Below are 13723 nucleotides of genomic sequence, written 5' to 3'. Positions count from 1 at the left end.
TTTGATGGTCCTATTCTTACTATATTTACATCCTGTGCACTGACCACAGGAATAAAAACCTTTTCTATCATTCATAAAGTGTTTTTGTATATTTCTTTCTGGATTTTTATGTGTTAGAATAAGGTTAAAATTCGGTGCACCCCTAAAAGTTATAAAAGGTTTTGATGGTAAAATTTTAACTAGGTCGGGATCCTCTTTCAATAGATACCAATGTTTGTTAACTATTTTTCTTATATTTTTATGTGCTACGTTAAAATCAAACACTAGTGGTACATTGTTAAAATTTTTATTTTCAATATTCAGGGATTCTTTTCTTTCAATGAGTTCATTCTGTGTAAGTTGAACCGTTACGATTTTAACTACCATCACAGCCTCAAGCCTCTATATACCGAGATGCCTATACAGTTCAGAGCAGACTAAATTGCTCTACTCTTGTGAGTGTTTTGATTTATAATTTCAGTATTTTAAATTTTATGCATATTGCCCTATGAGTTTTTTCTGTTTTCTTTGAGTATATCACTGAATTGTCAACAGAAGCAACTACAAAACTTTTAAAAGCGAGTTTATTTTTCAATTAGCACTTATGTGTTTTGACACTAATGCACTTTTAAGATATCACATATGTATGTGGTATTCATATCACTTAATTTGATTTATAGTGTTTAAGCACAGTGCACTTTAAATAACCTTTGAAAAGTCATTATCATCTTCTGTGTCAGGCTGTATGCTGTGCCCATTTGCACAGTCAGTGCCACCACTCATATCTGTTTTTACAATAGCTTAAGCTTTAGATTTAAAAAAATATATATTTTTTTCACTGTAATAGAAGAGCAGTTGCCTGCCTGCCATCTTCTGTGTCAGGCTGTATGCTATGCCCATTTGCACAGTCAGTGCCACCACTCATATCTGTTGTGACAATAGCTTAAGCTTTAGATTTAAAAAATAATATTTTTTTTTCACTGTAATAGAAGAGCAGTTGCCTGCCTGCTATCTTCTGTGTCAAGCTGTATGCTGTGCCCATTTGCACAGTCAGTGCCACCACTCATATCTGTTGTGGCAATAGCTTAAGCTTTAGATTTAAAAAAAAATAATTTTTTGTCACTGTAATAGAAGAGCAGTTAGTTGTCTGCAAGCGTCTGGGTGTCAGGCCTCCTTCAGCGTGTGCTCTGCAGACCTGTGCCAGCGTACTTTGACAGTTGCCACTCATATCTGGTGTCTCTGTAGCGTGCTTTTATAAAGAAAAAAGGTTTCCAGTGTAAGCTAATAGCAGCCAGTCAGTGTCCTTCAAGCGTCTCTGTCAGGCCTACAGTGTGTGCTCTGCAGAACTGTTCCAGTGCACATTGCCAATAATATCTGGTATCTCTATAGCGTGCTTTTACAAAGAAAAAAGGTTTCCAGTGTAAGCTAATAGCAGCCAGTCAGTGTCCTTCAAGCGTCTCTGTCAGGCCTACAGTGTGTGCTCTGCAGAACTGTTCCAGTGCACATTGCCACTCATATCTGGTATCTCTATAGCGTGCTTTTACAAAGAAAAAAGGTTTCCAGTGTAAGCTAATAGCAGCCAGTCAGTGTCCTTCAAGCGGCTCTGTCAGGCCTACAGTGTGTGCTCTCCAGAACTGTTCCAGTGCACATTGCCAATCATATCTGGTATCTCTATAGCGTGCTTTTACAAAGAAAAAAGGTTTCCAGTGTAAGCTAATAGCAGCCAGTCAGTGTCTTTCAAGTGGCTCTGTCAGGCCTACAGTGTGTGCTCTGCAGAACTGTTCCAGTGCACATTGCCAATCATATCTGGTGTCTCTATAGCGTGCCTTTACAAAGAAAAAAGGTTTCCAGTGTAAGCTAATAGCAGCCAGTCAGTGTCCTTCAAGCGGCTCTGTCAGGCCTACAGTGTGTGCTCTGCAGAACTGTTCCAGTGCACATTGCCAATGATATCTGGTATCTCTATAGCGTGTTTTTACAAAGAAAAAAGGTTTCCAGTGTAAGCTAATAGCAGCCAGTCAGTGTCCTTCAAGCGGCTCTGTCAGGCCTACAGTGTGTGCTCTGCAGAACTGTTCCAGTGCACATTGCCAATCATATCTGGTATCTCTATGCGTGCTTTTACAAAGAAAAAAGGTTTCCAGTGTAAGCTATTAGCAGCCAGTCAGTGTCCTTCAAGCGGCTCTGTCAGGCCTACAGTGTGTGCTCTGCAGAACTGTTCCAGTGCACATTGCCAATCATATCTGGTATCTCTATAGCGTGCTTTTACAAAGAAAAAAGGTTTCCAGTGTAAGCTAATAGCAGCCAGTCAGTGTCCTTCAAGCGGCTCTGTCAGGCCTACAGTGTGTGCTCTCCAGAACTGTTTCAGTGCACATTGCCAATCATATCTGGTGTCTCTATAGCGTGCTTTTACAAAAAAAAAAGGTTTCCAGTGTAAGCTAATAGCAGCCAGTCAGTGTCCTTCAAGCGGCTCTGTCAGTCCTTCCTTCAGTGTGTGCTCTCCAGAACTGTTACAGTGCACATTGCCACTCATATCTGGTGTCTCTATAGCGTGCTTTTACAACGAAAAAAGGTTTCCAGTGTAAGCGAATAGCAGCCAGTCAGTGTCCTTCAAGCGGCTCTGTCAGGCCTACAGTGTGTGCTCTCCAGAACTGTTCCAGTGCACATTGCCAATCATATCTGGTATCTCTATAGCGTGCTTTTACAAAGAAAAAAGGTTTCCAGTGTAAGCTAATAGCAGCCAGTCAGTGTCCTTCAAGCGGCTCTGTCAGGCCTACAGTGTATGCTCTCCAGAACTGTTCCAGTGCACATTGCCACTCATATCTGGTGTCTCTATAGCGTGCTTTTACAAAGAAAAAAGGTTTCCAGTGTAAGCTAATAGCAGCCAGTCAGTGTGCTTCAAGCGGCTCTGTCAGGCCTACAGTGTGTGCTCTCCAGAACTGTTCCAGTGCACATTGCCAATCATATCTGGTGTCTCTATGGTGTGCTTTTACAAAGAAAAAAGGTTTCCAGTGTAAGCTAATAGCAGACAGTCAGTGTCCTTCAAGCGGCTCTGTCAGGCCTACAGTGTGTGTTCTCCAGAACTGTTCCAGTGCACATTGCCAATCATATCTGGTATCTCTATAGCGTGCTTTTACAAAGAAAAAAGGTTTCCAGTGTAAGCTAATAGCAGCCAGTCAGTGTCCTTCAAGCGGCTCTGTCAGGCCTACAGTGTGTGCTCTGCAGAACTGTTCCAGTGCACATTGCCACTCATATCTGGTATCTCTATAGTGTGCTTTTACAAAGAAAAAAGGTTTCCAGTGTAAGCTAATAGCTGCCAGTCAGTGTCCTTCAAGCGGCTCTGTCAGGCCTACAGTGTGTGCTCTGCAGAACTGTTCCAGTGCACATTGCCAATCATATCTGGTGTCTCTATAGCGTGATTTTACAAAGAAAAAAGGTTTCCAGTGTAAGCTAATAGCAGCCAGTCAGTGTGCTTCAAGCGGCTCTGTCAGGCCTACAGTGTGTGCTCTCCAGAACTGTTCCAGTGCACATTGCCAATCATATCTGGTGTCTCTATGGTGTGCTTTTACAAAGAAAAAAGGTTTCCAGTGTAAGCTAATAGCAGCCAGTCAGTGTCCTTCAAGCGGCTCTGTCAGGCCTACAGTGTGTGCTCTCCAGAACTGTTCCAGTGCACATTGCCAATCATATCTGGTGTCTCTATAGCGTGCTTTTACAAAGAAAAAGGTTTCCAGTGTAAGCTAATAGCAGCCAGTCAGTGTGCTTCAAGCGGCTCTGTCAGGCCTACAGTGTGTGCTCTGCAGAACTGTTCCAGTGCACATTGCCACTCATATCTGGTATCTCTATAGTGTGCTTTTACAAAGAAAAAAGGTTTCCAGTGTAAGCTAATAGCAGCCAGTCAGTGTCCTTCAAGCGGCTCTGTCAGGCCTACAGTGTGTGCTCTGCAGAACTGTTCCAGTGCACATTGCCACTCATATCTGGTATCTCTATAGTGTGCTGTTACAAAGAAAAAAGGTTTCCAGTGTAAGCTAATAGCAGCCAGTCAGTGTCCTTCAAGCGGCTCTGTCAGGCCTACAGTGTGTGCTCTCCAGAACTGTTCCAGTGCACATTGCCAATCATATCTGGTATCTCTATAGCGTGCTTTTACAAAGAAAAAAAGGTTTCCAGTGCAAGCTAATAGCAGCCAGTCAGTGTCCTTCAAGCGGCTCTGTCAGGCCTACAGTGTGTGCTCTGCAGAACTGTTCCAGTGCACATTGCCAATCATATCTGGTGTCTCTATAGCGTGAATTTACAAAGAAAAAAGGTTTCCAGTGTAAGCTAATAGCAGCCAGTCAGTGTTCTTCAAGCGGCTCTGTCAGGCCTACAGTGTGTCCTCTGCAGAACTGTTCCAGTGCACATTGCCAATCATATCTGGTATCTCTATAGCGTGCTTTTACAAAGAAAAAAGGTTTCCAGTGTAAGCTAATAGCAGCCAGTCAGTGTCCTTCAAGCGGCTCTGTCAGGCCTACAGTGTGTGCTCTCCAGAACTGTTTCAGTGCACATTGCCAATCATATCTGGTGTCTCTATAGCGTGCTTTTACAAAGAAAAAGGTTTCCAGTGTAAGCTAATAGCAGCCAGTCAGTGTGCTTCAAGCGGCTCTGTCAGGCCTACAGTGTGTGCTCTCCAGAACTGTTCCAGTGCACATTGCCAATCATATCTGGTGTCTCTATGGTGTGCTTTTACAAAGAAAAAAGGTTTCCAGTGTAAGCTAATAGCAGCCAGTCAGTGTCCTTCAAGCGGCTCTGTCAGGCCTACAGTGTGTGCTCTCCAGAACTGTTCCAGTGCACATTGCCAATCATATCTGGTGTCTCTATAGCGTGCTTTTACAAAGAAAAAGGTTTCCAGTGTAAGCTAATAGCAGCCAGTCAGTGTGCTTCAAGCGGCTCTGTCAGGCCTACAGTGTGTGCTCTGCAGAACTGTTCCAGTGCACATTGCCACTCATATCTGGTATCTCTATAGTGTGCTTTTACAAAGAAAAAAGGTTTCCAGTGTAAGCTAATAGCAGCCAGTCAGTGTCCTTCAAGCGGCTCTGTCAGGCCTACAGTGTGTGCTCTCCAGAACTGTTCCACTGCACATTGCCAATCATATCTGGTGTCTCTATAGCGTGATTTTACAAAGAAAAAAGGTTTCCAGTGTAAGCTTATAGCAGCCAGTCAGTGTCCTTCAAGCGGCTCTGTCAGGCCTACAGTGTGTGCTCTGCAGAACTGTTCCAGTGCACATTGCCAATCTTATCTGGTATCTCTATAGCGTGCTTTTACAAAGAAAAAAGGTTTCCAGTGTAAGCTAATAGCAGCCAGTCAGTGTCCTTCAAGCGGCTCTGTCAGGCCTACAGTGTGTGCTCTGCAGAACTGTTCCAGTGCACATTGCCAATCATATCTGGTATCTCTATAGCGTGCTTTTACAAAGAAAAAAGGTTTCCAGTGTAAGCTAATAGCAGCCAGTCAGTGTCCTTCAAGCGGCTCTGTCAGGCCTACAGTGTGTGCTCTGCAGAACTGTTCCAGTGCACATTGCCAATCATATCTGGTATCTCTATAGCGTGCTTTTACAAAGAAAAAAGTTTTCCAGTGTAAGCTAATAGCAGCCAGTCAGTGTCCTTCAAGCGGCTCTGTCAGACCTACAGTGTGTGCTCTCCAGAACTGTTTCAGTGCACATTGCCAATCATATCTGGTGTCTCTATAGCGTGCTTTTACAAAGAAAAAGGTTTCCAGTGTAAGCTAATAGCAGCCAGTCAGTGTCCTTCAAGCGGCTCTGTCAGTCCTTCCTTCAGCGTGTGCTCTCCAGAACTGTTACAGTGCACATTGCCAATCATATCTGGTGTCTCTATAGCGTGCTTTTACAAAGAAAAAAGGTTTCCAGTGTAAGCTAATAGCAGCCAGTCAGTGTCCTTCAAGCGGCTCTGTCAGGCCTACAGTGTGTGCTCTCCAGAACTGTTCCAGTGCACATTGCCAATCATATCTGGTATCTCTATAGCGTGCTTTTACAAAGAAAAAAGGTTTCCAGTGTAAGCTAATAGCAGCCAGTCAGTGTGCTTCAAGCGGCTCTGTCAGGCCTACAGTGTGTGCTCTCCAGAACTGTTCCAGTGCACATTGCCAATCATATCTGGTGTCTCTATGGTGTGCTTTTACAAAGAAAAAAGGTTTCCAGTGTAAGCTAATAGCAGCCAGTCAGTGTCCTTCAAGCGGCTCTGTCAGGCCTACAGTGTGTGCTCTGCAGAACTGTTCCAGTGCACATTGCCACTCATATCTGGTATCTCTATAGTGTGCTTTTAAAAAGAAAAAAGGTTTCCAGTGTAAGCTAATAGCAGCCAGTCAGTGTCCTTCAAGCGGCTCTGTCAGGCCTACAGTGTGTGCTCTCCAGAACTGTTCCAGTGCACATTGCCAATCATATCTGGTATCTCTATAGCGTGCTTTTACAAAGAAAAAAGGTTTCCAGTGTAAGCTAATAGCAGCCAGTCAGTGTCCTTCAAGCGGCTCTGTCAGGCCTACAGTGTGTGCTCTGCAGACCGGTGCCAGTGCACATTGCCACTCATATCTGGTCTCACAGTAGCTTGCATGCATAATACCACTAATCCCCCAAAAAATGACAGGCAGAGGCAGGCCACCCCGCAGGGGGCGTCGTGGTCGTGGTGCTGTGATTCCCTTTTGCCCTAGAATAATGCCCAGTTTTCAGAAGCCACGTACCCTGAACTTGAAAAGTTCTGAGGACATAGTTGACTGGCTAACACAGGACACCCAATCTTCTACAGCCTCCGCTCGGAACCTTGACACACCATCCTCCTCCAGCTTAGCTTCAGGCACCTCTCAAGATACCACTCACCCGCCTGCTGCCACCACCAAAACTAGCACCACAGCCGCTTTACTTGGTATGTCAGAGGAGTTATTCACACATCCGTTTGAAGAAATGATTGATGCGCAACCATTATTGCCAGAGGATGTAGATAACAGGGATATGTCTCAGGCAGGCAGCATTAAACACATGGAGGTATGGTGTGATGATGATGATGTTGTACCCGCTGCTGCTTCCTTTTCTGAGTTGTCAGATACAAGTGAAGCAGTTGATGATGACGATGCGTCTATGGATGTCACGTGGGTGCCTGCTCGGCAAGAAGAAAAACAGGGCGAAAGTTCAGATGGGGAGACAGAGAGGAGGAGGAGACGAGTTGGAAGCAGGGGGGGTCGTCGCAAGGAGCTAGTGGCACAGTCAGACAGCATGCATCGGCACCCGGGGTCAGCCCGACAGCACGCCAATCAACGCATGCTGTGTCCATCACCAGAATGCCGTCATTGCAGAGCTCAGCTTTGTGGAATTTTTTTTGTGTGTCTGCCTCTGACAACAGCGATGCCATTTGCAACCTGTGCCAAAGGAAACTGAGTCGTGGGAGGTCCAACACCCACCTAGGTACAACTGCTTTGTGTAGGCACATGATCTCACATCACAAACGCCTATGGGATCAACACATGAGTACAAGCAGCTGCCTACTCTAAGCCGCCATCCTCCTCCTGGTCCAGCATCTTCAGCCACGTCAACCACTGCTGTCCTCCTTGCTCCCTCTCAACCATCCGCCACTCCGTCTCCCGCCTTGAGCAGTTCCCGCTCATCTGCCCACAGTCATGTGTCTGTCAAGGACATGTTTGAGCGTAAGAAGCCAATGTCACCAAGTCACCCCCTTGCCCAGCGTCTGACAGCTGGCTTGTCCGAACTATTAGCCGCCAGCTTTTACCATACAATCTGGTGGAGTCTGAGGCGTTCAAAAAATTTGTAGCTATTGGGACACCGCAGTGGAAGGTACCCGGACGGAATTTCTTTTCACAAAAGGCAATCCCCAACCTGTACTCGATTGTGCAAAAGGAAGTCATGGCTTGTCTGGCACACAGTGTTGGGGCAAGGGTCCATCTGACCACGGATACCTGGTCTGCAAAGCATGGTCAGGGCAGGTATATCACCTACACGGCGCATTGGGTAAACCTGCTGACGGCTGACAAGCATGGAATGCGTGGCATTGCAGAGGAGTTGGTGACACCGCCACGACTTGCAGGCAGTCCTGCTGCCACCTCCTCTACTCCTCCTACTCCATCCTCTTCCATAACCTCCTCGGCTGAGTCCTCTTGTGCTGCTGCGTCTTGCTCCACATCAACGGCACCCCCCCAGCTCCCCAGGTACTATTCCACATCTCGGATACGGCAGTGTCACGCCGTCTTGGGTTTGACTTGCTTGAAAGCAGAGAGTCACACCGGACAAGCACTCCTGTCCACCCTGAACGCAGGGGTGGAAAAGTGGCTGACTCCGCAGTAACTGGATATCGGCAAAGTGGTGTGTGACAACGGAAAAAATTTGATAGCGGCATTGAGGTTGGGCAAGTTGACACATGTGCCGTGCATGGCACATGTGTGTAATCTGATCGTACAACGCTTTGTGCATAAGTACACAGGCTTACAGGACGTCCTGAAGCAGGCCAGGAAGGTGTGTGGCCATTTCAGGCGTTCCTACATGGCCATGGCTCACTTTGCCGATATCCAGCGGCGAAACAACATGCCAGTGAGGCGCTTGATTTGCGACAGCCCTACACGTTGGAATTCAACACTCCTAATGTTCGACCGCCTGCTCCAACAAGAAAAAGCTGTTAATGAATATTTGTATGACCGGGGTGCTAGGACAGCCTTTGGGGAGATGGGAATTTTTTTGCCACGTTACTGGACGCTCATGCGCAATGCCTGTAGGCTCATGCGTCCTTTTGAGGAGGTGACAAACCTAGTCAGTCGCACCGAAGGCACCATCAGCGACATCATACCATTTGTTTTCTTCCTGGAGCGTGCCCTGCAAAGAGTGCTGGATCAGGCCGTAGATGAGCGTGAAGAGGAAGAGTTGTGGTCACCATCACCACCAGAAACAGCCTTATCAGCATCGCTTGCTGGACCTGCGGCAACGCTGGAAGAGGATTGTGAGGAAGAGGCGTCAGAGGAGGAATGTGGCTTTGAGGAGGAGGAGGAGCAAGACCAAACACAACAGACATCCCAGGGTGCTCGTTGTCACCTATCTGGTACCCGTGGTGTTGTACGTGGCTGGGGGGAAGAACATACCTTCAATGACATCAGTGAGGAGGAGGAACGGGAAATGAGTAGCTCGGCATCCAACCTTGTGCAAATGGGGTCTTTCATGCTGTCCTGCCTGTTGAGGGACCCTCGTATAAAAAGGCTGAAGGAGAACGACCTGTACTGGGTGTCCACGCTACTAGACCCCCGGTATAAGCAGAAAGTGGCGGAAATGTTACCCAATTACAACAAGTCGGAAAGGATGCAGCATTTGCAAAATAAATTAAAAAGTATGCTTTACACAGCGTATAAGGGTGATGTCACAGCACAACGGGAAACTAACAGGGGGAGAGGTGGAAGTCATCCTCCTCCTCCCACGACCACGCCGGCAAGGACAGGACGCTTTAAAGATGTGTTGTTGATGGTGGACATGCGGACCTTTTTAAGTCCTACGCATCGCCACAGCCCTTCGGGATCCACCCTCAGAGAGCGACTCGACTGACAGGTAGCAGACTACCTCGCCTTAACTGCAGATATCGACACTCTGAGGAGCGATGAACCCCTTGACTACTGGGTGTGCAGGCTTGACCTGTGGCCTGAGCTATCCCAATTTGCGATAGAACTTCTGGCCTGCCCCGCTTCAAGTGTCCTGTCAGAAAGGACCTTCAGTGCAGCAGGAGGTATTGTCACTGAGAAGAGAAGTCGCCTAGGTCAAAAAAGTCTAGATTACCTCACCTTTATTAAGATGAATGAGGGATGGATCCCGAAGGGACTGACACTGGGCGATACAGTAGATTAAAAAAGGCCTGATGAGATGAGCTGCCTTGGGCTAAAAATGGTCCACACGCTTCTGTATTTTAGCTCTGAATGCCGGTTGACTTGCGTGACTTATCCGCCACCAACTAGGGTTCAAGCCGCCATGTTTTAGGGCACTTTCTGCCTGTGAAACAAACATCAATTTTTCTGGCCGCTGCTACAGCTGCTGTAGCAGCGGCTGCAACAATACCAAATTTTTCAGGCATGTGTACATGCCTAATTTTTAGGCCCACTGGTGCAGCACTGTGGCTTAAAAAAACAAACCCCCCAAAAAATCCTCCAAGATGGCACCAATATACCAGTGGTCTAAGCATCTTCCCACCTTGGCCTAAAAAGGGGAGGTGATTCCACAATTAAAAATCACTGCCATATACACGTCCACTGATAGGAGACGCGGAAGGTATTAAACTGATATGAACATTTACTAAACTCACCACTCCGAGTGCTGTTATTTATTTAATTTTTTTGGGGTGAGGCTTTACAGGACAGAGTGCTTCTCCACGGGACATGTTAACTCGCGGGCAGCTGGCTCATCAAGGAACCAGAGCAGCTTTAACGTGCAGCTTGAACGGTGTCCCAATAGCTTGCATTTAAAAACCAAAAAACATTTTTCACTGTTATAGATTGAATAGCAGTTAGTTGTCTCCAAGCGTCTGTGTGTCAGGCCTGCTCATCTGCCCACAGTCAGGTGTCTGTCAAGGACATGTTTGAGCGTAAGAAGCCAATGTCAGAAAGTCACCCCCTTGCCCGGCGTCTGACAGCTGGCTTGTCTGTACTATTACCCCGCCAGCTTTTACCATACAAGCTGGTGGAGTCTGAGGCGTTCAAAAAATTTGTAGCTATTGGGACACCGCAGGGGAAGGTACCCGGACGAAATTTATTTTCACAAAAGAACAAATTTGTTGGCGGCATTGAAGTTGGGCAAGTTGACACATGTGCCGTGCATGGCACATGTGTGTAATCTGATCGTACAACGCTTTGTGCATAAGTACACAGGCGTACAGGACGTCCTTCTTGTCTCTGTACTTAACTGCCAACAGCTCCTCTTGGCGCCGAGCTGAGGTCTCCCCCCTTCGTAGCCGGGTGCGTGCAAGTTGTCCTGGGAAACCTGTGCTGTTCTTTTTAATTGTGCCGCAAGCTACTGTATCAAAACAGTACAGTAGCTTGAACAAAGGGACACTTGTATAAAAATGGTCAGTATACAAGTGGTACCCTTTGTTCATCAGGGGGAATATCAGGTCCCAGACAATCTTGCCACTGGTTCCCATATGTTCTGGGCAACCTGGAGGGTCAAGGTGGCTATCCTTTCCCTCGTACACCCGGAAGGCCTGAGTATACCCAGTCTCGCTATCACAGAGCTTATACATCTTTACACCATACCAGAGCGCTTGGAAGGAACATACTGCTTGAATCCCAGCCTTCCCTTATACTTCATCAGGGATTCATCCACGCATATATTCCTTCCAGGTGTATAAGCCTCTGCAAACCTGGCAGCAAAGTGGGTAATCAGGGGGCGGAGTTTATACAGCCTGTCAAACTGGGGATGCTCCCTAGGGGGACACAGGCTGTTGTCGCTGAAGTGCATGAAATGCAGAATCATTTCATACCTCTTCCTCGACATACATTGGGAGTAAATGGGGGTAGAGCAGATGGGGCTACTGCTCCAGTAGGAGCGGATGGAGGGCTTCTTTATGATGCCCATCAGCAGAGTCAATGCCCAGAATTTTTTAAATTCTGGCACAGTGTGTATCTTTGCCAAACAAAAGTCCGGATGTGTAGCTCAGAATTGATGGGCATATAAATTAGTTTGGGCGACAATGTTAACCAATATAGGGATCCTTAGGACAGGTGTCAATCCATATCTTCCAAGGGACCCTATGTAGGGGGAACAGTCTCTATTCTGCTCTGTGTCAGTGTGTATCAGGGGCTTTGAGGACAGGTGTCAATCCATATCTGCCAAGTGACCCTATGTAGGGGGAACAGTCTCTATTCTGCTCTGTGTCAGTGTGTATCATGGTCTCTGAGGACAGGTGTCAATCCATACCTGCCAAGTGACCCTATGTAGGGGTAACAGTATCTATTCTGCTCTGTGTCAGTGTGTATCATGGGCTTTGAGGACACGTGATAATCCATACCTGCCAAGTGACCCTATGTAGGGGGAACAGTCTCTATTCTGCTCTGTGTCAGTGTGTATCAGGGGCTTTGAGGACAGGTGTCAATCCACATCTGCCAAGTGACCCTATGTAGGGGGAACAGTCCCTATTCTGCTCTGTGTGAGGAGGAGGAACGGGAAATGAGTAGCTCGGCATCCAACCTTGTGCAAATGGGGTCTTTCATGCTGTCGTGCCTGTTGAGGGACCCTCGTATAAAAAGGCTGAAGGAGAACGACCTGTGCTGGGTGCCCACACTACTAGACCCCCGGTATAAGCAGACAGTGGCGGAAATGTTACCGAATTACAAGTCGGAAAGGATGCAGCATTTGCAAAATAAATTAAAAAGTATGCTTTACACAGCGTATAAGGGTGATGTCACAGCACAACGGGAATCTAACAGGGGAAGAGGTGAAAGTCATCCTCCTCCTCCCACGACCACGCCGTATCTGCCAGTGCCAAGTGACCCTATGTAGGGGGAACAGTCTCTATTCTGCTCTGTGTCAGTGTGTATCATGGTCTCTGAGGACAGGTGTCAATCCATATCTGCCAAGTGACCCTATGTAGGGGGAACAGTCTCTACTCTGCTCTGTGTCAGTGTGTATCATGGTCTCTGAGGACAGGTGTCAATCCATACCTGCCAAGTGACCCTATGTAGGGGGAACAGTCCCTATTCTGCTCTGTGTCAGTGTATAAGGGTCTCTGAGGACAGGTGTCAATCCATATGTCAAGGTGTCAATCCATATGTCAAGATGTCAATATGTCATATGTCAGGTGTCAATCCATATCCATTGTGATTTAGGAATGTTAGGTGATTTCTGCCCTTTATGTATTAAAACCAGACTCTGCATCATAAGGTCAGGAATATATGTTTGTGTTCCTGACCCTATAGTGCTCCTTTAAGGAAATACTAAAAGCAGATGGGAATTTTCGTTGGGTAAATGTTTATTGTAGGATATATAATTGGAAAGTGCAAATTACTTAATGTTTATATAAAATTTAAACTTAACAATGGTTTTCCATTTTTGCCCCAAGTGCAGAAAAGGTATCTATGAACTTATTTTGTGAAAGGAGTAACAAGACAAGAAATCGATGTCCTCTATCCAGTTATGGAACAGACTCCAGAGCTTATATTCATGATTCAACATAATTTTTTTTGGTTATGGAATTCTTTGAAGGATTCCAGGTAATGGTTATTGAATTGGCTCCTCAGATGTTCGGGAACGCAGTCAGAACATTTGTAGCGCTCTTTAACCCATTTCCCCCCTTTGCTGTCCTCTATGCAAATTGCAGCTACACCTTAACAGAACAAAAAAAAATACAGTTATTTATAGAGATACAGCAAGAGCATTACATTGGCTTAGTTGGAAATGTACATTAAGGTTCCAAACTGAACATACCTGTAATACAAGTATTAAACAGTAGCTGGTAGCCCCCAACCAATGTCCACGTGTAGGGGCATGAGGGTTTTATGTTACTTGTGATAACGAGAGCTGCCCAGTTTGCTAGTCTTATTAGAGGGAGCAGCCAGTGGCTGTATGCCATTTAGCAGACATTTTGCGAGTGGGGGTATGGTTTAATGGAATGGAACATAATGGTTCACACTAAATGGAAGTTTGGTGTCAGGGGACTCCAGAGGCTATAAGCACATCAATGAGCTGAAACCGTTACAGTGGCTACAGTATTCCTTTAATATTGTACTCATTGCTTTGTCTTCA

General features: G+C 46.3%; 1 protein-coding gene across 1 annotated transcript in view; it reads right to left on the bottom strand.

Annotated features, from left to right (window-relative positions):
- Nucleotides 1-13033: 13033 nt before the first annotated feature.
- LOC134587717 (adenine phosphoribosyltransferase-like) overlaps nt 13034-13723 on the bottom strand; it is a 63114-nt gene continuing 62424 nt past the window's right edge. The window contains exon 6 of the mRNA XM_063444225.1: nt 13034-13304. Within this exon, the coding sequence (XP_063300295.1) occupies nt 13147-13304 (158 nt within the window). The 3' untranslated portion in view covers nt 13034-13146. The remainder of the gene's footprint in view (nt 13305-13723) is intronic.

The sequence above is a fragment of the Pelobates fuscus genome, chromosome 1 (genome assembly GCF_036172605.1).
Source record: "Pelobates fuscus isolate aPelFus1 chromosome 1, aPelFus1.pri, whole genome shotgun sequence".
Classification (NCBI taxonomy): domain Eukaryota; kingdom Metazoa; phylum Chordata; class Amphibia; order Anura; family Pelobatidae; genus Pelobates; species Pelobates fuscus.
The sequence above is the reverse complement of the archived record's forward strand: the minus strand, read 5'-3'. Positions and strand labels throughout refer to the sequence as shown.